General features: G+C 39.0%; 1 protein-coding gene across 1 annotated transcript in view; it reads right to left on the bottom strand.

Moving 5' to 3' along the window:
- Positions 1-3,744: 3,744 nt before the first annotated feature.
- The window catches only part of TXNDC16 (thioredoxin domain containing 16), a 127,530-nt gene continuing 106,981 nt past the window's right edge, over positions 3,745-24,293 (bottom strand). The window contains 4 exon segments of the mRNA XM_056133899.1: positions 3,745-4,064; positions 14,043-14,233; positions 17,830-17,990; positions 20,098-20,236. Of these exon segments, the coding sequence (XP_055989874.1) occupies positions 3,745-4,064; positions 14,043-14,233; positions 17,830-17,990; positions 20,098-20,236 (811 nt within the window).

Below are 24,293 nucleotides of genomic sequence, written 5' to 3'. Positions count from 1 at the left end.
TGTTTACAGTGTTGTCTCTGGTTTAGATATATAAACCCACCTCTCACCACCAATGTGCCCAAAGCCTTTGCTCCCTGCCTGTTACCTCCCATCTGCCTCTTCTTACTTCTTACCTCTTCCTGTTCAATTAATTTACTTCCCTCTCCTTCTCATTTCTATAATCTAGAGTCCAGGGTCATCTAAGTGTCTCCCCTTTGATACCTGGGGTTCCTAAATCCTGTTATTCAACATATTATAGACAGGTGAGATTATCCAATTTGTGTCCTTCTGTCTCACTTCACTTAATCCGATATCCTCCAGTTCCATGCAAGCTGCAGTGAACTGCGTGATTTTGTCATTCCTTGAAGCTGCGTAGTATTCCGTTACAGGTATATAGAATTTGATTCAGGACCAGAGAAGTAGTACAGCAGGTAGGGGATTTACCTTGCAAGCAGCAAACCTGGCATCCCATCTGGTCCTCCAATCACTGCGAGGAGTAATGTCACAGTGCAGAGCCAAGAATAAGTCCTGGCCATTACTGAGTATGACCCAAATACAAAAACAAAAATCTGATTCATAAAAAATAAGATGTTATGAAAAGTGTCCATATTCAGTGGCTACCAAGTGTCAAAGGATCATAGGGGCACAGGAAAAGTACAAGATGGGGAGAGCTCCCGCAAATGGGCAGGTGGATGTAGCAGAAAGACCCGAAAAGGATACAAAGAAGGGAAGAGAGATATGGTGTCTGAAGTTTAATAGGTTTTCTGTGTTTTTTTCCATGCCACATTCATTCTCCAAAGGAGAACAGAATCTAAATGTGTTAGATTTTCCTCCTTTGCTCCTATTAGTGCTGTGAAGTGTCTCGGCACTGCCCCCAACTTTCTCAGGCCTCCCAAAGTCATGAGGATATTGGAAAACGATTCATCACTGAACTTCGTACCACATAGACTCCCACAAAAAATCTTGATTCCTATCTATTCAAAATGTATTTTATTTATGATTTGGAGCTGATCCACATTGGGCAGTGCTTGAGGGATACTCCTAGCTCAGTGCTCAGGGATCAATCTTGCTTGGGGGTTCATGCGATGCCAGGGATTGAACTAAATCTCGATGCAAAGTATGTGCTCAGTTCATTAAGCTATCTCTCCAGCCTATTTGAGTTTTTTTTTAAGTTTTGGGGCCAAACTTTGCTATGCTAGGGCTTATTTGTGCCTCTGCACTCAGGGATGACTGTTGGTAGGGATTAGGGATCATATGGAGTGCTGAGGATCGAACCTGGGTTGACTGTCAAGGCAAGCGCCCTACCCAGTGTATTAGTTCTCCAGTTCCTCTGTTTCAATGTGTATGGTAACTCTGAGTTACCTAGTATTTCCTTTTCCAAGTTAATCAAAGTTGAAATTCTGTTCCTTGCAACCAGAGAAAGTGAGCTAACCAAGCAAGTGGTCGGTCCAGTAAAGGGTATGACAAAGATCAAAAGAATCTTTGAAGAAAGCTGAAGTACAGGCATTCTGTTTAAAATTAAAAGAAAGTGTATTAGTGACTTAAAAATTGTTGGCTGTGGCACAATGACTAACTAACTCCATATTTATACATTCATATGTGATTAGTGAATGGTTAAGGTGTTGTGTCTTATTGCAGCAAACGATATTTAGAGTTTATATTCACATTGCCTGAGTTAGAAATAAAATAAAGTTTGCCCTCTCAAGCCTATGTTCTCCCAGGAACACATTATCTCACTTGCTTGTCCCTATGTCTTTTTGCTTGCTTGTCAAGTTCTGCTCATTGTTGAACATGTATTCCTTTTCCTTTTCCCCCTTCACATCTTTTTAAGTAAATTTCCTTCATTAAATACTATCTTGCTTCACTAATAAAAGAAAAACAGGTAAGCATAAGTAAAAATAATAAGGCACATGCTACAGGATAAAAATTAAGAAATTCTGAAATTATCAAATGACTGATATAACAACAAACTGTATTATACTCCTTTATTTAAATTTAGCTGTTTGATTATTTTTAATTTTAGTTATAAAAGTTGTACTAGGTAAACCAAGTAAATAAAAAATTTCAAGACTGAAATATATGACATAGATAACACAAGAAAAAATATAGTAGAACACCAATTAAGATTCATTCAACAAATGTCTCCAAAAATGCAGAGCAAAATCAGACAAACAACTGCTACAGAGAAATCAATCAGGCAAGTGAAAACTTTTGAAACAAAAAACTTATTTTTAAATTAATCTTGCTCTCTCATTAGACAGATAAGACCGTATGATCCTGAAAAAAAAAACCCAACTTGTTATAAGGATTATTTCACACATGATTCAGATGAAAGAGCCCTTTTGTGAAGAGAATGACAGAATGTTTCATTCCTGTTCAGTCTGAAATTTAGCAATATGAACTATAAGAAAGTTTTAAGATATTCTCATAGATATTTTTATTTATTTGAGAACTATATATTATATGAATCATCTAGGGCTGGAGCGATAGCACAGTGGGTAGAGCATTTGTCTTGCATGTGACTGACCTGAGTTCAATTCCTCTGTTCCTCTCAGAGAGCCCAGCAAGCTACCAGGAGTATCCCGTCCGCATGGCAGAGCCTGACAAGCTCCCTGTGTCGCATTCGATATTCCAAAAAACAGTAACAAATCTCAAAATGGAGACATTACTTGTACCTGCTCGAGCAAATCAATGAACAATGGGAGGACAGTGAGACAGTGCTACATGAATAATCTAATTATAAGAGAATATGCCATATACTATTATATCCTATTGAGTAATATATATTTATATATATACATTTTACTGGGTCTTTTTCAAAGTAATCTCATTACTCTTTGTAAACATAATAAAAATTAATTTCTATGAAAAGATAATACTGTATCCTGACAATACTATCTAAAATTTTCTTTCATATCCAAGATATCTTCAGAATGAGTAAGACCAGGAAACTCAGGAGTCCACTCTGCCACAGGTTGATTCCATCTTGGCATAACTGGCATTTGGGAAAAATTATTCTTTGCTGCAGAATAAATATACATGTAGAGGCTGTTTAATGCACTGTAGGCTGATAGCATCCCTGCATTCTACACACTAAAGTATCACTAATATCTCTAGTCATGACAGATGTTCCCAGGGGGGAAAATTTGCTTCCTGGTGAAGAAATACTGGTTTTAACATCATGACTACAACAAAACAGAGACAATCTCCTGCTGTATAATTCCACTATGAAGTTAACTCTAATTAAATTGGAGTTACACTCATACTTTTGCTCAGAACATATGTCAGCCATCACTACTATACCAGTTTATGCTAGACCTGAACTGTCTGTGTGATTTTACGAATACTTGAAACATAGCTATTCCAAAGTGGTATGTTGCGGTGAGTACATAATATGCACTGAAATGTTGACTTATTATAAAAACAATGAATATATCTCCATTTCTATGTTAATTATTTTGGAAATACTTTATTGGGTGAAATACATTAACATTAATTTTACCTGCTCATTTTTCTTTTATCTACAGCAGTCATGCCCATCAGTCAGGGGCTCCAGGGGCCACACTCCTGGCACAGAGATTCAGGCCTGATGCTTTGGTGCTCAGAACTACAGCAGAGGTGCCGAGGACTGATCTCAGGGTCATCCGCTTTTGAGACAAATCCCTGGCTCAGTTCAGCTTTACTTTTTAATCAGGTTAACAAAAAATTCTAAATTTTTTGTTGGATAGCACAGGTCTAGGAGCTTGAAATAATTCTGCCTTACTTTTAACGAAATAGGGTATTAGTCTTTCTAATAGTCTGTGAAATGAGCTTTGAGGATCATAATTCTTTATTGTCATGCCTTAATGATTTTCCTTCTTTAAACCAACTGCTTCTGTTCCAATGCTTTATTCTCAGCGTTTCAATTGGTTCTTTTCTGATTGCTGATCTATCTTCATGTTGTTCTTTGTTCTCCAGCACACTTGATTCTTTAATAGGCTCAGAAACTTTCCTGGCTGGCTGCTGAAATGATGCTGCAGCATCCATCATACTTAGAAAATCATAAGCGGGAAGTGGAGGTTTCCATTCCTGAGCAGGTAAAATAGCTGGAAGGAAGAAACAACCAAGATAAAGATATATACACTTATCACATGAAAAAACTAGAAAATGTTTGATTTTGAAAAATGTATTTGTAGGTCTGAAGGCTTTATCTACTACTTATGTAGGAAGAATTACATTTTTAATTGTCATGAAAAAAACTACTAACCAGCTTCATTTTAGATTATATTTATGGGCATTATAAGTGTGAATAGAAAAACAAAGGCCTTGCATCAATGTACTATAGTTTCTTTAACTGGTCAGCTTCAAATGCTGGGGCAGAAGACAGTTGGGATAGAAAGGAGACCACTATGACAAAGATCGTTGGAAATGATGACTCTGGATAAGAACTGCGTGCTGAAAGTAGGTAAAGGACCAAACAAGATAACCCCTCAGTATCTGTATAGAAAACCACAATGCCCAAAAGGAGAGGTGAGAAACAGAGAGAGAGAGAGACAGAGAGAGAGAGAGAGAGAGAGAGAGAGAGAGACAGAGACAGAGACAGAGACAGAGACAGAGACAGAGACAGAGAGAAGTGCCTGCAGGCTGGGCGGGGGGGGGGGGGGGAGCATCACAGAAGGGACACAGGGAAGGATAGGTGTTAGAATACTGTATGACTGAAACTCAATCATAAACAGCCTTATAACTGTGTATCTCGTGGTGATTCAATTTTAAAAAATAAACTAAATTTAAAAAATTTTAAAGGCCTATAATTTTAAAGTAATTTAAGTCTAGGGAATTTAAAAATTAATATTGAACATGAACAGTAACATGTGGGGCCAGAGGTAATGCAAGGAAGTTAAGAAAATTTGTCTTAAATGTGTTCAGTCTTCAGTACCTTAACGTCCATCAAGGAGTGATCCCTAAATACAAAGCTAGGAGTGATCCCTGAATACCCTTGGTGGGGCTGCAAAACCAAAATAAGCAAATAAATAAAAAGTATATCTTCTACTATTTGAGAAGAATCCCAGGCTTCCCATCCCCATCTTTACACCAGAGAACTGCAATAGCATTTCACTGAATCATTCCAGGAAAAAATAATCAGAATCTATTCTTCATATTATCAGTTTTATTGAGGGGGCCTCCCAAGAAAAGCTCAGGGCCCAAGGGCCACTATCATTTTTATATTCATGCAAGAATAAGCAGACGGAATGGTGTGAATGGTGTGGAGAGATAGTACAGAGGTTAAAGTGCTCGCCTTGCAAGTACACATCCCCACACCACATGTGGTCCTCAGATCATTGCCAGGACTGATCCCTGAACATAGGGCCAGGGGTAAGCCCTGAACATTTATATACCCACTCATCTCTGGCAAAAAGAAAAACCAAAAAAAAAAAAAAAAGAAAAAAATTTACCTTTAAAGCATCTTCCAATTTTAAAAATGCTGTTAATTAATATGTTACACATTATGAAAGGTTCATTAGCATAATTATAGACAAGGAAAAGTAAAAATTCTATGGAATCAACAGATAGTAATAATTTGTTAGGTTTCTAAAGGCAAGTTTAAACATTACTTTAGAACATTAGTCATTAGAAGAGAAAAACTGAATAAACTGATAATGTATATTTAAGATAAGTGAGATAACATTTTTCCATTGAATAGACAGATTATTGGAAAAAAATTTTAGAATTTAGTTGACAGTTTAAAAATCCACTATTAGAAATAAATTAAATGAGAAGTTCAAAGTAAATATTTTTTAAAAATAAAGTCCAACAAAAAATCATTATTCTTATACAAATTGAAGCTGTCCTTGTTTGTTGTTTTGAAGTATAGTGTTACCAGGGAAGAATACTGAAAAGTGACCTGTCTATAATAAACAGGGCAAAAAGAAAGGATATTGCAATTTGTTATATATTCATAAAGTTGGCCTATAAAAGATATTATGGTATCTTTAAGAAAGGATAAGCCAATTTGGGGACTGGAGATGCAGTACAGCAGGCAGGACATTTGCCTTGCACGCAGCCAACCTGAGTTCGATTCCCAGCATCCCATATGGTCCCCCGAGCATCACCAGGAGTAATTCCTGAGTGCAAAGCCAGGAGTAACCCCTGTGCATTGTGCATTGCTGGGTGTGACCAAAAAGCAAAAAAAAAAAAAAAGATAAGTCCAATTTACACAGACCCTCAATGAGGAGGTAATCTTTGATAAAGGAGCAAGAAATGTGAAGTGGAGGAAGGAAAATCTCTTCAACAAGTGGTTCTGGGAAACCTGAGCAGCTATATATAGAAAAATGAACTCAGACTTCTCTCTAATGCCATTCCCAAAAGTCAGATCTAAATGGATCAAAGACCTCAACATCTGACCTGAATTTATAAGGTATATGAAGGGAAATTTAGGCAAAATCCTCCATGATATTGAAGCTAAAGGTATCTGCAAAGATGAAATACCACTGACCAAGCAAGTGGAAGCAAAGATAAATAAATGGGACTATATTAAAAAGCTTCTGCACCTTAAGAGAAACAGGGATTACTCAATGACTCTCTTGCAGACCACAACACCCAAAAGGAGAGAGAGAACAAAAGGGAATGCCCTGCCACAGAGGCAGGGTGGGATGGGGGGGATGGGTGTGGGAGGGATACTGGGATCCATGATGGTGGAAAATGGGCACTGGTGGAGGGATGGGTACTTGATCATTGTATAATTGAAACCCAAGCACAAAAATTTGTAAATCTACAACTGTACCTCATGGTGTTTCACTAATAAAAATAAATAAATAAATAGATAAATAAATAAAAAAGAGAGAAACAAGGATCAAGATACAAAGACACGTGAGACCAGCTTCCAAATTGTGGAGTGTGTTTTTGTATTTTGATCCCTATTTTTCTTAAGGTGCAGAAGCTTTTGAGTTTAATGTAGTCCCATTTGCTTATCTTTGCTTCCACTTGCTTGGTCATATGCTGGGGGGGAAAGGCAGCTGGGACAGAGAAGGGACCATTAAGTAAATGATAGTTGGAGGGCTCACTCGGGATTAGAGATGCTGAAAGTAGGCTATGTACTAAACATATGTTCCCTTAGTACCTTTATTGCAAACCATAATACCCGAGAGAGACAGAGAGAGAGAGAGAGAGAGAGAGAGAGAGAATGTGTCTGCCACAGAGGCAGGGGGTGGGAAGGGGTGGGGGTGGCAGAAGAGATACTCGGAACATTGGTGGTGGAGAATGAGCACTGGTGGAGGGACGGATACCTGAACATTATATGCTTGAAATGAAAAAAATGGGCTGGAGCAATAGCACATTGGTAGGGCGTTTTCCTTGTGCGTTGCCGACCCAACCAACCCGGATTCAACTCCTCTGCCCCTCTTGGAGAGCCCAGCAAGCTACTGAGAGTATCTCACCCACACGGCAAAGCCTGGCAAGCTCCCCATGATGTATTCAATATGCCAAACACAGTAACAATAAGTCTCACAATGGAGACATTACTGGGCCCGCTGGAGCAAATCGATGAACAATGGGAGAACAGTGACAGTGACAGTGAAAAATAATTTAAAAAATTGTTTTAAAGAAACAAAGCCCACGGAATGAGAAAAATTATTTACCCATCTGATAATGAGTTAATATGAAAGATATATAAGGCATTGGTGGAACTTAACAAGAAAAGAAAAAACATCCAATACCATCAAAAGACTGGGAGAAGAAATGAACAGAAATTTCCTCAATGAATAAATTTAAATGGCCAAAAGGCACACAAAAAAAATACTCTACATCACTAATCAACAGGGAGATGCAAATCAAAACAACAATGAGATATTATCTCACACCTTAGAGACTGCCATACAACCAAAAGAACAAGAACAACCAGTACTGGTGCAGATACAGGGAAAAAGGACTCTCATTCATTGCTGTGGGGAATGCTGACTGGTCCAGCCTTTTTGGAAAACAATATGGGCATTCATCAACAATATGGGCATTCATAGAAGTTGAGCCCCCATTTGATTCAGCAATACCACTTCTGGGGAATATACCCTGGGGCCCAAAAACACACAGCAGAAGCACCACTTGCACTTCTATGTTCACTGCAGCACTATTCACAATAGCCAGAATCTGGAAACAACCTGAGTGCCTGAGAACACACTACTGGATAAAGAAACTATGGTAGATCCACAAAATGAAATACTATGCACCTGTTAGGAAAAATAAAGTCATGAAATTTGCTTAAAAATGGATGAACCTGGAGAGCATCATGTTGAGTGAAATGAGTCAGAAGGAGAGGGACAGAAGTAGAATGACTGCACTCATTTCTAGGATATAAAAAAATAGTATGAGACTAATATTAAAGGCCAAGTAAAATGGGTCAGGAGATTGGGTCAATGGTTGGAAGCTTGTCATAGTGTATAAGGGGCAAAGGGCAGTTAGGATGAGAAGTTACCAGTATGATAATAATTGTTAGATGTGATCACTCTAAGAACTGAGTGTTGAAAATAGGTAAAGGAATATACATGATAACCTTTCAGTATCTGTACCGTAAACCATAATGCCAAAAAGGAGAGAGAGAGAGAGAGAGAGAGAGAGAGAGAGAGAGCAAGAGTGGGAGGGGGAGAGGGAGAGAGCAAGAGAGAGAGAAAGAGGGAGAGAGAGAGAAAGAGAGAGAGAGAGAGAGAGAGAGAGAGAGAGAGAGAGAGAGAGAAAGAGAAGAAATGTGCTTGCCACTGAGACAGGCAAGATGGTGGAGAAGGGGGGCAGGAGGGAAACTGGGAATATTGGTAGTGGGAAATATACACTGGTGAAGGGATGGGTGTTAGAACATTATATAACCAAAACTCAGTCATGAACAACCTTGTAACTGTGCATGTCATTGTGATTCAACTAAAAAAATTTTTTTAAAAGATAAATCCAATTTAAAGTATAGAATTCTATTTTTTAAGGAAAACACTGCAGCCTAGTGGCTGAGATGATTGCAGAAAACCTGAAGCTAGATAGTCGAATGCCGCTATTTACTACTAGTTGTCTATTATTAATTGATAATGTTTCTGAATATTCATGGACATGTTTTTGTGTGTGTCTATGCTGGGTACCAAATTGTCTTGAAGACTGCAGCTTTGCAGTCTTGCAATGCCTATATCTTGTTTGTAGTAAATAGCAATGCTTCTATTTTCTAAGAGAAAATGGCATAGGAATTACTGTTTTTAATGCAAATGAAAAAATACTCTAATCATGTTTGGTTAGTAAAGGCATTACCACCTTAGTTATTAGCACTGATATCAATATTAGAGATGATAATAATAGTAACTTATAAAGACTTTATTGATTGATTGATTTAGAGACTACACTTCGCAGTGCTCAGGGGTTACTCCCAGCTCCGTGCTCACTTTTGGTGGTGCTTTGGGGGTCCATATGGGATGCCAGTGATTGAAGCCAGGTCAGCTGCATGTAAGGCAAAGGTCCAAACCACTGTACTATCACTCCAGCCCCTACACTTACCAACACTTTATACCAGGCATTATTCATTTAATCTTTACAATCCCAAGAAGTAAATAGCACTGCAGCACTGTAGCACTGTCCTCCCATTGTTCACTGATTTGCTCGAGCAGGCACCACTAATGTCTCCATTGTGAGACTTGTTGTTACTGTTTTTTGGCATATCGAATACTCCATGGGGAGCTTGCCAGGCTCTGCTGTGTGGGTGGGATACTCTCAGTAGCCTGCCGGGCTCTCTGAGAGGGATGGAGGAACTGAACCCGGGTCAGCCACACACAAGGCAAACACCCTACCTGCTGTGCTATCGCTCCAGCCCAAGAGGTAAATACAAACATTAATCCAAATTTCACAGATAAGAACATGAAAGCCTAGAAAAGTTAGAAAACTTGACGAAAGTCAATTGTACTTCTCAACTAAGAATGGTCAGAGGCCAATTTCACAGAAATTAAGATTGGTGGGAGCCCAGTGCCATCTTACAGCGCAACAAAGAAGAAAACCGGCTGGGGGGACCACAGCTCTCGGAGAATGCTCCAGGTCCCAAACAGAACCGATATCACAGGGAGGTCCCAGATGGGATAGGTGCTCCATCCCGCCTTCTCCAGATGGAACCCCAATAATGACCATGAGCATGCAAGCGGGCACCAGGACATTCTTTCCAAACCTTATATACAAAGTGATCAATGGAAAATGACATCTCCTTATATACAAAGTGATCAATGGAAAGTAAATCATCCAACGTTTCTCTCTGAAAATCAGACTTAACTCTTTTGCAAACCACAACACCCAAAAGGAGAGAGAGAACAGAGGGGAATGCCCTGCCACAGAGGCAGGGTGGGAAGGGGGAATGGGGGGTGGGAGGGATACTGGGATCCGTGGTGGTGAGAAATGGGCACTGGTGGAGGGATGGGTATTCGAAATAAATTTAAAAAATGGCAAATAGAATTATTAAAAAATAAATCAATAAAGTCAATTTGTGATAAAAAAAAAAAAAAGATTGGTGGGAGCAAGATGATGCAGACACCTCTGTCTCCACCTTATAGATTTAGGCCTTCCCAGGAGTAGCTGCATGAACCGTGGTAACCACAGAGAGCCATCCTTCCCTATTTAACAAAAAAAAGAGTCAACTTAATCTACTAATCCTTCATATTTCTCATAAAATATTAAAACTAATAAATTAGTTCAGAAATTGAGATTTTTAAAGATCCCTGGGATCAAGGCTGCTGCACAGTGGTTAGGCACACCACCTTGCATGTGTGAGGTTTGGGGCTGATCCCCTGCACCACATGGCTGCTCAAGCACCATCATAAGTACCCCTTACCTTAATAAAAAATAAAACCCATGGGCTGGAACAATAATACAGCAGGTAGGGTGCTGCACGCGGCTAACCCAGGTTCAATCCCTGGCACCTCATGTGGTCCCCCAAACCCTGCCAGGAGTAATGCCTGACTACAGAGACAGGAGTAAGCATTGCCAGGTATAGCCCCAAGACAAGATGAAACAAATATCAAACATATGCAGAAGAACCAAAGTAATTTTTGAAAAAATTAACAAACTCAGACAGGGCACGAGAAATCATTTGAAAATAAAATAAATGGGAAAAAATGAGTGAAGAATGCATAGGAATTTTCTAAGACATACTCAGGGAGACAAAAAAAAGCCAAGAAAAGAAACAAATGAAGAAAAAAATTGGACAGGATCATATTTTCCTTTTTAAAACCAGTACAAAGCTGCAGTCTATAAGACAGTGTGACACCAGCAAAAGACAGATACACAAAAAATATGTCTATGAATGTTCAGAAAACATTGTATATTAATAACAGCCAAAAGTGATCCCATAAGCTTATGAATGAATAAATTAAAAGTGGTATATATTTATAATGGGTACTTATTCATGCTCCTCTGCCCTTCTTGGAGAGCCCAGCAAGCTACCGAGAGTATCTCGCCCACATGTCAAAGCCTGGCAAGCTATCTGTGATGTATTCGATATGCCAAAAACAGTAACAACAAATCTCACAATTTGTTGTGAGACGTTACTTTTGCCCACTTGAGCAAATCAATGAACAATGGGAGGACAGTGCTACAGTGCTACAGTGCTACTTACTCATGCATAAAAAGAAAGTACTTGTTAATGCTATAACACACATAACTCTTAAAAAATCTTAGGCCAACTAAAAGAAACCAGATACAAAGGTTACATTTTATGATTCCATTTATATACAAAAGCATTGACGATAGGCAAATTTATAGGAACAGAAAGTAAATTAGTAGTTGTCAGGAGATAGGGAAGGAAGAATAGGAAGTGACTCTAATATGTATGGGTTTTCTTCTTAGGGCAATGAAGGTGTTCTGGAATTTAACCATAATAATGACTGCACAGCTTTGTGAGTATACCAAAATTCCTTCTAAAGAGTAAATTTTCTAAGATGTGTAAGGTACTCACAAAACTCAACAACTAAAAATAAGCAAAACAACAAAGAACTCATATAAAAATGGGAAGAGCTCAATAGATAGTTCTTCAAAGAAGGAATACAAATGGCCAATAAGCACATGAAAGACACTCATCATCACGGATTATCTGGGAAATGTAAATCAAAATGCTAATGAGACCTCAGTTTAGTGAAATTGGCTTACATCAAAAAAGGCTTAAAACAGCAGATACTAGTGGGAATATAGATTTAAAAAAGAACCCTTATTCACTGGTGTGCAATGGTAGACTGGTTCAGCTTCTGTGGAAAATAATATGAAGACTTTTTTTTTCTTTCCTTTTTTGGGTCACACTCGGTGATGCACAGGGGTTACTCCTGGCTCTGTACCCCTGTGGTGCTCAGGGGACCATATGGAATGCTGGGAATTGAACCCAGGTCGGCCGCGTGCAAGGCAAATGCCGTACCCGCTGTGCTATTGCTCCAGCCCCTATGAAGACTTAAAAAAATTTACCATATGACTTAGTAATTCTACTCCCAGACATTTATCCAAATAGCACAAAAACAAACATTTAGGAATGCACTCCTATGTTCATTGCAGCACAGTTTACAACAGCCAAGATCTGAAAACAACCCAAGTGCCCAGCAACAGATGAGTGAATAAAAGAAATTATGGTATATAATGGCACACTTCTCAGCTATGACAAAAGGTGACGTCTTACATTTTGTGATAACATGGATAGAACTAGAAGATATCATGTGAAAGAAAACTAAATCAAGAGAAAGATATTGAATGATCTAACTCAAATGATAAATAAAGAAACAAGCAAAAAGAAAAAAAGAATAAATTTTGTGGTATGTGAATTATGTTTCTGTATTTAAGTTAAGCTATAATTAAATTAAGACAATCTTACCTGAAGCAGATTGCTTCAGAACAGGTGTGCTGCAATGACTGGCAACTAAATAAACTCAAGTATCAAAATTTATTCAAATACATATAATGATAGGTGTTAATATGCAGCATGCTGGTTGACAGTTACTATAACATCAAATAACCAGAACTGTCACACCCTTATATTTGTCATGGAACAATGTCAAAATATTCTAATTTACATGGTATTCAATAACAAAATCAGTTTTCAGTTGTTAACAAAATAATCCCTGAGTGGTACTTTAGATTTTCCACTACATCAAATTCACAGCATTTTCTTGATAAAATTATCTGCATTATTACATGTTAATTTATTTAAATTACAGTAATGGGATTGGGTTTGTCACACTGTATCTACATGGCTAATCATCAAGTATAAATGAAGTCATATCATATATACAAATTTACATATGCTTCAGAGAAATGAAGACTGTGCCATGTCATGAACTAACATCATAAAATTGTGAACCAAAGACTATTTTCTTTAAAAAAAATTCTGGATCTGAGCTAAGAAGGTAGGGAGATTTTCTTGCAATTGGCCAAAAGAGTTTGATACTCGGCACCACCACATATGGTCTCCCCCGAGCACCATCAAGAGTGAACATTGAGCACAGAGCCAGGAATAAGCTCTGAGCACTACAAGGTGTGGTTCAAAAACAACAACCAAAGTAAAGAAGAGAGAAGAGGGGAGCAGAGGAGAAGAGAAGAGGGAAGGAGAGGGGAGGGGAGGAGAGAGAAGGGGAAAGGAGGGGAGGGGAGGAGAGAAGAGGAGAGAAGAGGAGAGAAGGAAAATAAGTAAACTATAAGAGAAGAAAAAAAGAAAGAAAATTCTGAATCTTGTATAAGAGATATCCAGGTTATTTACCAATTAATGAGATGACTTTGAGTTATTTAACTTTTCCATATATTTAATAATACACATTATCTGGTGAGAAATAATTAATGACGGTCACTTAGTATCTATTATGCTAGACACCCAGTAAGCAGTCAGTAAATGTTAACCATTATTACTAAAGTCAATAAAATTTAATAAAATGATACTTAGTTTCTGTAATAATACTACTATATAGCAGGATGTTCCCTGGACAATGTCATCAGCATAATAATATTTATAATATTTATAATCCAATCACAGTAGCATTATTAGAAATGATTCAATTTTATAAATCCATGAAAAAAATTAGTTCAGTGTCTATTAAATAAAGTAGAAAACTTACTTATATGATTTTCTAGTCCTGCTTCTAATTTCTGAAGCCATGTTAAAAGGTTTTGTTCAGTGATAGCTTGATCAGAAGAGAAGGCAAACACTCGGCCACTTGAATGCAAATCCACAAGAAGAAGAAGAGGAAGGGGAGGCAAGGTGACAAAATACTGTTGCAAAACTGTTCTCCCCACCTGAGTGTTCTTCCTATAAAAAATGGAACAATTAAACACATTAATCAATACTACTAAAAAGTATGAAAACTTTTTACATAACAATAAACATAATTATATCACACCAGTTTATTTTATAAAAATGTCTTATGCTGAAACCAGAGAGAGAGTAGTGGAGTTAAGGCACTTGCCTTGTTGTTTGCAGTTGACCTGGGTTCAATCCCCAGGATGGCCTGTGTTCCCTCTAGCACTACCAGGAGTGATCCCTGAGTGTACAGACAAGAGTGGTCCCTGAGCACTGTCTGGTGTGACTCAAACCTTCCTGCCATCAAAAGTCGTATGTTATTATGACATTAGAAATTAGCAATTACAATTGTTTGTCTGGGAGCTATTCCTGGCTGAGTGCTCAGGGGCCCATTTGGTGATAGGGATGAAACTCAGGGCAAGTGCATACAAAATATGTATCCTTGTGATTCAAGCTATCTTTCCTGCCCAGTAATCATATTTTTGTTTCATTTGAGGGCCACACCTAGTGGTGCTCAAGGTGAAACTCTGGCTTTGTATTCAGAGATAACAGTGAAAATCTCACAGGCCAGGAGATATGTAAATTCCCCTCTCAGGCTGTGTAAGCCCTTCACGTGTGAGGGGATTACACGTGAAAGGATGTTCGAGGGCTCTCCGGGTGGATCTCCCTCGCTCTCTCGCCAACTGGTGTTTGGTGCTCTCAGGCCACTTCTCCACCCAGGACAGCTATTGTCTTGGACAGACGAAGGAAGAACAAGGGCCAAGCTGGTTGCTGATTAGTTGCTGTTTATTCAATCTCTCATCTCTTCCAGCTCTCTTCTACCCTCTGTGTATGTGTGTGTGTGTCTATCTCTTTCTAACCACGCAATTCTTTCTTCCCACTGTAATGCATCTCCTCTCTCTCTGCTTCCTCTCTCCTTTTCCTTCAATCCCTCCCCTGCCCCTTCAATCAATCAATCCCCTTTCTTCCACAGCCACTCTTTTTTATCCTCTCACCATGCCTCCCCATGGAAAGCGGAAGCGTGATCAAAAATGTTTTTCCAATCTTCTGACAACCTGCAGCCCGCAAGGGCAAAACAGCCCTTAAGGTGTGTTCTCCTCTCCTTAGACCTGCAACTTAACTAATATCTTTAATTCTACTTCCCAATATTTACCATTCTGTATGGATATAGTAATAGACACTTTTACGGCTTGTAGGATGACTCTCCTGGGGACATCTTGCTACAGGCTCAGACTACAGTGCTCAGGCTGGATCAATCATTCCTAACCGCAGCAGGGTCCAAATCTAGTTATTACTTTTGGATCATGACAGAATTTGTCCATGACCAAACTCTTAACGTAGTTAAGCATTATGGCACTTCGGCCAGGCCCATTTCAATGCCAGGGTAGATCATAGCTCACTACTTGCCCTGGGTCCATCCAGTCCTTCGTCAGGACCCTGCTTTTGGGGATCTAGGAAGTAAGGGCAACTGAGGCTTAAGTTGAGAGAGCAGATGTCCAGGAGGTATATTATCTGGAGTCAATCAACTCCCCAGCCACAGGCTTGTCTTTTTAACTGTCTTCTTATATCCATACAAAAAGCAATTGCTCTGAAATAACTAACCATGCAAAGGACATTAAGCAGAAGAGAAAGACAATATTTACAAGTCAGAGTCTGATCAGGAGACAAAGGTAGTTGACAGATTTGGGGGCAATCAACAAACAAAAGCTCCCAGTGGCCAGGGAGGAAGGGCAAACCAACTTTATCCTACAGATAATGACAGGCAATGCTCGGGGGATCCTACAAGATGTCAGAGATCAAGCCAGGATCCATGCACTGTCTCCTATACTATCTCTCTGGACCCCTCTAAAATTAGATTCTTAAATCCATAAATTTAGTTTTAATATGCAGGACAATGTTTCTCACATCAGGCAACTAATGACAATTTTAATTTTTTTTTAAAGCATAGTTCAAAAGCTTGCCGATTTAGGCTTGACATCAGAAATAGATTCCTTTCAGTTTTTATCCCTTCTAAAATTTAACCAAATATCTGATTACATTTAGCTCAAAAAATTAATGCTACAAACTTAGAAATAAATTATTTATAATAAATACTTATCTAAATTAAATTGTATCTTTCCTCAGGGAAAGGGCTCTGGAAGGGACTATTTCAAATTAAACAAACTGGGAAAAAATGCATTCATTCACAAAGAAAACAGTTTTCCTAAGATAAGATATTCCACATAGAAAATATTATTTTACCCTGAGATATCTATATAATATTATATTCATCTGGAACTATCCAGGGGTAGGTAATTAACTGTAATTTCAGATATAGCTAAGGATGCTTTCTGTTTGTTTTCTTAGAGAGAGTACATTTCCAGCAAGGTGTAGAGTCATTTTTTTTCTGCAAAGGGGATAGTAGGCCAAATAAATTTAGGAACCTGATGTTTAATGTATTGTTAACTCTTCATATGCAGGGTGACTACAGTTGATAATACTATTTTATATAAGTGAAATCTGCTGAGAATACAACTTCAATGTACTCATTTTCTCATATATATGTGTATATAATTTTAGATATGCTTTGAATGAATGCATTAATTAACTAGAGAGAATAAAGGGAATCCTTTAATAACAAAAATAAGTAAATAAATTATTGTATACAATTTAAAAAACTACTTGTCAATCATACCTCATAAAGACCTATCTTTATTCGCCAGGAGATAGGTCTCAAAAAATACCTATCAAAAAATACCTACCTTATGGCAAAAAAATTCTAATTTTATGAGAAAATTTAATTCTTTTTTGGGGTTACTCCTGCTCTGCACTCAGGAATTACTCCTGGCGGTGCTCAGGAGACCATATGGGATGCTGGGAATCAAACCCAGAGTGTTCAAGGAAAATGCCCTACCCACTGTACTATCATTCCAGCCCTAATTCTATTTTTTAAATCACATAACAAAATTAAATATCTTTAGAGAAAAAAGTTAGAATTAAATCTAGAACATAGTCATCTTACACCACCTGAAGGATTTTACTTAATTATGATGAAAATATTTGTTGGTTCCACAGTACTAATTCCAAAGGTAAGGGTTTTATTTTATTTTTTTATTTTTTAATTTTTTTTTTTGCTTTTTTGGGGTCACACTCAGCAATGCACAGGGGTTACTGTTGGCTCTGTACTCAGGAATTACACCTGGTGGTGCTCAGGAGACCATATGAGATGCTGGGAATTGAACCCGGGTTGGCTGCATGCAAGGCAAACACCTTGCCCACTGTGCTATCACTCCAGCCCCTAGGATTTTATTTCTAAATGACAAGGTAATATTAATACTTTAATTACCTTTAACATATAAAATAGCACAGCAGGTAGGGCGTTTGCCTTGCACACAGCTGATATGGCCAACCCGAGTTCGATTCCTCCATCCCTCTCGGAGAGCTTGGCAAGCTACTGAGAGTATCTCACCCACACAGCAAAGCCTGGCAAGCTACCTGTGATGTATTCGATATGCCAAACACAGCAACAAGTCTCACAATGTTACTGGGCCTGCTTGAGCAAATCGATGAACAACGGTAGGACAGTGTCAGTGACAACATATAAAAAAAAATCAAAATATACTTACATATTTAACCAGCAGGGAATAAGTGAATCTAAGTTTTTGTCTTTTACCAGCTTCAGTATTATCTCTTTATATTGAGGGTTTATGTTGCCATCACTGAATAAAATGAGTAATGGTTTTTGCAGACTTAAATAACCAGGAAGATTTTCCACTGTGATTTCTGGCTGTTAAAAATAAAAGAACCAAAAAATGTGTGTAGGGGCAGGGAAGAAATGATATGTAATACAGAAAATAATGTCTAAACTACTCCTGCAAAACTACTTAAACTATTAATGATTTTACTCACTACAAACTATAATCTTAATATCTAGGGAGAGAGAGCAGGGTTAAGGTATAAAAAGACCTAATAAAGATTATAGTTGTGAGACACACAAAAGAATCTTGGAACCGAGCAGCTTGCTACAAAGATGCCTCTAAACATTGCACCAGGCTACTCCAGACAGGAGCGGGTGCTGTCCCTCCATCTGTACCTAGGAATCCTGGCAGCCGCCATCTTCCAGAACCCAATGAGAAGCCCAGGTATGCAAGAGCAGTAACGGCAAATGCCAGGCCTCACAGGATAGGAGATGGGCCCGTCCCTCTCATCCTTCCCTGCTGAAGGGACCCTGAGATGATGCCTACGAACTGCCTCTGGCTAATATTTAAGCTCATTAAAGGCCATGATCCAGAGACACACAAAAGACTATCAGAACCGAGCAGCTCATTGCAAGAGATCTCTCAAGACCCTAATTATCTAAAATTTTAGAATTCCAGGAGTGTGCAGCTTCTCTTGCAGCTGTGCAACACCTTACGCTATTCATAATAAGCAATAAAAAATAAATTGTCTAGTATTGCCTTTTTGGCAGGTTTGAGTGGTGGCAGGAAATTCCAAATAATAATGGTGGGACTGGTATTGAATGTAATCAAAGTAGAGAGAGAGTCACCGTCACAGTTACAGTCCTCCCGTTTTTCATCGATTTGCTCGAGAGGGCTCAGTAACGTCTCCATTGTGAGACTTGTTGTTACTGTGTTTGGCATATTGAATACGTCATTGGGTAGCTTGCCAGGCTTCGGCGTGTGGGCGAGATACTCTCGGTAGCTTGCCGGGCTCTCCGAGAGGGGCGGAGGAATCGAACCCAGCTCGGCCCGGCTGGCTGCACGCAAGGCAAATGCCCTGTCTGCTACACAGGCAGGGGAAGGGTTGGGATAGTGGGGGATACTGGGGATTTGGGTGGTGAAAATGTGCCAGTGAAAATGGTCTTTGATCATTGTATGAACGTAACTCAAACATAAAAGCTTTGCAACTGTATTTCACGGTGATTCAATTAAAAAAATGATTATAGGTGTTTTCTTGAGCCTAAAGTATAATATAAATAGGTTACAATGTCAAGAAATATAAGAAGTTATTAATTCAGTAGTTAGAACTATTAATAGTGCTCCCTATGTCAGTTTGGAGATGATAATCAACAAATTTATAACATTTGAGTTACATTTAATATATATTAATACAAATGAAGCCAGAAATGCAGGTGACATCTGTGGTGCCCTTAAATTTATGCTTGTCTAATGTAAGCATTGGAAAGGGTTTCTTGTAGAATTTTGTATTAAAAGTGTTTGAGTAAGAATACTAACATCTGTCAACTGTTTAGCAAGGACTAAACACTGTATACAAAGTCCTCCATACACACTTCACTTAATCATGATAATAATCTGCAGCAATAGATATTATTACACCTGTATTTTATATATGCAGAAGCTGAAGCACTGAAAAGTTAACATACAGATAATAAGAAGAGAATTTTTAAATGTAAATGTATTTATAATTTTAAGTATAGTTTAGGAATCATGGATAAAATAGTGTTAATATTTGTGATAATGATGTATAAAGTTACTGCACTCCATGACCTTCAAGTTGCCCAAAACCCTGCACCACTGTCCCTATGTCACTTCTTCAAGCAAGAACTTGAACAACAAATTTAACAAGGCATCTGACTCTTCTAAACCCATATGCTATATACCAAGTCTCAGCCTGGGTTATACTTAGATTGCTCATAAGCCATATTAGTCAGCAATTAAAGTGATCCAAAGGCATGTAAATTATCTGGCAGTGAACTAAAAAACTATCTATAATGAATGAACAATTAAACTGATAAGACCCATTGAATCTTCAGTTTTTTGAACATCATTTATGCCCTTTTCCAACAAAAGCTGGAACATCATATAATAAGACATACTCTTTTTCTCCAATCAAGATTCTATTTCAAATAAATATCCTTATTAAAATATACTCACAAATATCTCCAATAATGCATTTGTTATTATTTTTACTATGTCTTGTGCATTGGTATTAGCTAATGAAATGGTCTCCATTTTGCCTTCTTGGTGTCTGGCAAGCAGCAGGGCTGGAAGAATGGCACCATATTTCTTTGACCTATGCAGAAATAAATCATTAAAGTTCCCAACCAAACTACAGCAAGTCATCAAAACATGAACAATTAAAAAGATGACAATGGGTCACAAATGAGAATCCTTACTATTAAGAATAAAAAAACAAAAACAAGAACAAAAACAACACAACATTCTGTGTGAGCAGAAGTTAAGGAGACTTGATAAAGTAGACTAGAAGAAGTAAGAGACAATAATCAAGTCAGGGGCAGAGCAATAGTACAGAGGTACAGGGTTAAGTTAAAGGACATGACTTTCATATAGCTGACCCTAGTTCAATTCCTGCCACCACAGGGCCCCTGGAGTTATCACTTGGTGCAGTTCTGAAGATCCCTGAGTACCACTGGGGTGGCCCAGGTAATCTACAGTGCCACAGAGCCTGAGTAGCACTATATTCCCGGGCCCTATCATTGAGCCATGGCCCTGTTCGCTAGAAATAGCCAGAAGTAGCCTCGAGGCCCCTGACGACCAAGTAGGAGGCCCACTACCACCAACACCAACAGCAGCAGCAGCAGCAGCAGCAGCAGCAGCAGCAGCAGCAGCATGGAGCCAGATTTTTTTTCTAGACAACTTACTCATCAAAATTATCTAAATAGAATTAAAAGCACCCAAATAGTTTTCTAGCATTTTGGATTGCTGCATATACTGCTAAGCAAAGAGATGAGCTTTTTCTTTTCTTGAGACATGGGGGGCATACCCAACTGTGCTCATAGATTGCTCCTGGCTCTGTTCTCTGGATCACTCCTGGTGGAGCTCAGGGGACTATATGGGTGGCAGGGATAAAACCCAGGTCAGTTGTATGCAAGGCAAGCGCTATACCTCTGGCTCCAAGGAGATGGACTATTGTGTGTGGGGGGGTTAATATTTTAATTTTTAAAAATTTAAATTATTTTTTTACTTTTTATTGAATCACCATGAGATAGTTACAAAGCTTCCATGATTGATTTTCAGTCATACAGTGATCAAACACCCATCCCTCCACCAGTGTACCTTTCCCATCACCAATGTCCCCAGCACTCCTCCCACAACCCCCACCCTCACCCCACCCCCTGTCTTCATAGCAGGTACTTTCCTTTTTTATTCTCTCTCTACTTTGGGGCATTATGATTTAAAATACAGATATTAAGAGGCCATCATGTTTGGTCCTTTGTCTACTTTCTGCACACAGGAGATGAACATCTAATATAAACCTACTAGACAGCATACTAGGTAGTTTTCATTAAACCTCATGAAAACCCTATTGTTACCATCATCCCTATCTTATAGATGAGAACTCAAGAGTGAAAAATGCAAATGTTAGAATTCTAGGCTGTGCTCTTTCTGCTAAACCAGCCCAAATCTCCTTCCCACCACTAAAGTTCACTAAATAAACCTTCTTAAAAATAACCAATTGGGGCTGGAGTGATAGCACAGCAGGTGGGGAATTTGCCTTGCAAGCAGCTGACCCGGGTTCGATTCCCAGCATCCCATATGGCCTCCCGGGCACCGCTAGTAGTAATTCCTGAGTGCACGAGCCAGGAGTAACCCCTATGCATTGCCAGTGTGACCCAAAAAGAAGGAAAAAATCAACCAATTCAATTGAAAAATAAGCTTTGTAAGAAATTACAATGAGACAGACCCATTTGCATGATTTATAGAATCATGTAAAAACTTGATTCATGAGAGAACAAACTATAGACATATTTTTACATATTTTAGGCACCAGTGGAGAGCCCAGTCTTTAAATCACTTGGAGAACCACAGTACACACTTGGACAACTACTGTTTAAACTCTTTGAATCACAGCTAAATGCACAACTAATGGCAAAAAATAAGATAGTGGATGACTGTATGTCAAATGAAAAGGTATTTCAAAAAAACTTTAATTTGGTTTTTGATTTTTCAAAAGTTACTGATTTCATAAATGGAATAGGAGCTTGGTTATTAGAAGCCTATGCCACCAGTATTACAAATGAAAGATTTAAGATCACAAACCACAATTAGGAAAATTTTAGTCAGAAGGCAAAAAAAGAAAGACTACTGGGCTTAACTCCATTTGCATGTGAAAAGGATTATTATAGGTCATCATTTATATTAGTGACAATTGCCAAATTTTTCAGTTCAGCTTCAATTCTGCAGCAACTATAGACTCTTGAAATCTCAGTAACTTCAAATTCTACAAGTAAATTAATATAAATGGCTAAAAAATAGTAATAAAACACTATTAGGTCTGTTTGCAATTGCTCAAAATCATCTAACATTCCCCAAGAATGAGGGGAGAAAGGGACTCACCTTCATTGCTGGTAGGGATACTGAGTGGTTCAGACCTTTTAGAAAACAATATGGGCATCCCTCAAAAAACTAGAAACTGAGCTTCCATATGACCCAGCAACATCACTTTTGGAAATACACCCTGGAGCCAAAAGCACACAGCAGAAATGGCCCATCTTCACTTCTATGTTTATTGTAGCACTACTCATAATAGCCAGAATCTGGAAACAACCAGAGTGTCCAAGAACAGATGACTGGTACATCTACACAATGGAATACTACACAGCTGTTAGAAAAAATGAAGTCATGAAATTTGCTTATAAGCAGATGGACATGGAGAGTATCATGATAAGTGAAGTGAGTAAACTGTGTCAGGAGAGGGACAGACATAGAATGACTCCACTCATTTGTAGGATATAAAAAACATAATATGAGACTAATACCCAAGGACAGTAGAATCAAAGGCCAGGAGGTCTGGTCCATGGTTCAGAAGCCTGCCTCAAGTACTGCGGGAATAGTCAGTTAGGATAAAGAAGGGACCACTATAACAAAGATAGTTAGAAATGGTCGCTCTGGATAATAATTGTGTAAAAACATGACAACTTCTCAGTATCTATATTATAAACCATAATGCCCAAAAGAAGGGAGATAGAGGAAGAGAGAGGGAATAAATAAAAGTGCCTGCTCTTATGTTCATTGCAGCACTGTTTACAATAGCCAGAATCTGTGAAAAACCCAAATGCCCGAGAACAGATGACTGGTACATCTACACAATGGAATACTACAAAGCTTTTAGGAAAATGAAGTCACTACCTCCACTACCCAGCCGACGCAACACTCCAGGACGCTTTCCGGACCCGCGTGGCAGCTCTGGCCGAGACTCACGCACGACTGAAGACCCACGGAACAATATAAGTGGAACTCTCTGAGACCTTGGACTCCAGGCTCGGCGGACCCAGGGACATAGATTCTCTGCTTGCTCCCACCAACCACAGGTGACAAAGGGATTCTAATCAGGAGCCCCACCCTACCCTGCCCTGTCTGCTTCCACCAACTACCCAGGGATCGAATTGCACACAGAAGACCCACCCTACCCCTACCGGAACCAGATAAATACCCCACTGGCAGACACTATGGACACTACCTCCACTACCCAGCCACCGCCACACTCCAGGACGCTTTCCGGACCCGCGTGGCCGCTTTACATCATAAAACACTAAATACCCATCTTCCAGAATTGTCGTACCATATTTGATAGGGTTCAAATATGGTAACACCTACGAGGGCGATTAGAGTTTGCCCCAAAAGCCTCTATCCTTCTCGGAAAGACTGGCAAGCTACCGAGAGTATTCCGCCCGCACAGAAGAGCCTGGCAAGCTATCCGTTGTGTATTCGATATGCCAAAACCAGTAACCTGATTTCACTCACCTGATCCTGAAGGCTTCACCGATATGGTAGCACTGAGAAGGATGAGAAAGGAGAGGCCGATAAAATCTCAAGGCCGAACTAGGCTGCCACAACGAAGGAAGACAAAAATGATAGTCTGTACTTTCAATGCACGTACGCTAGCATGAGATGCACCCATCGAGGACCTGATGGCACAAGCAGGAATGATCAAGTACGACATCATTGGTCTGACCGAGACAAGAAGGCATGAATCTCACCATGCCGTTTTCGACACTGGAGAAGAATTGTTCCTCGGAACATGTGATAAAAGAGGTGTCGGAGGTGTCGGTGTCCTTGTCAACACAAACTTGGCCATGAGCATTGATTCGTTCGAATGCCTAGCAACC

This window comes from Sorex fumeus, unplaced genomic scaffold (genome assembly GCF_029834395.1).
Source record: "Sorex fumeus unplaced genomic scaffold, SorFum_2.1 ptg000098l, whole genome shotgun sequence".
Classification (NCBI taxonomy): domain Eukaryota; kingdom Metazoa; phylum Chordata; class Mammalia; order Eulipotyphla; family Soricidae; genus Sorex; species Sorex fumeus.
Note: the sequence above shows the minus strand (reverse complement) of the source record. Positions and strands in the feature narration are given on the sequence as shown.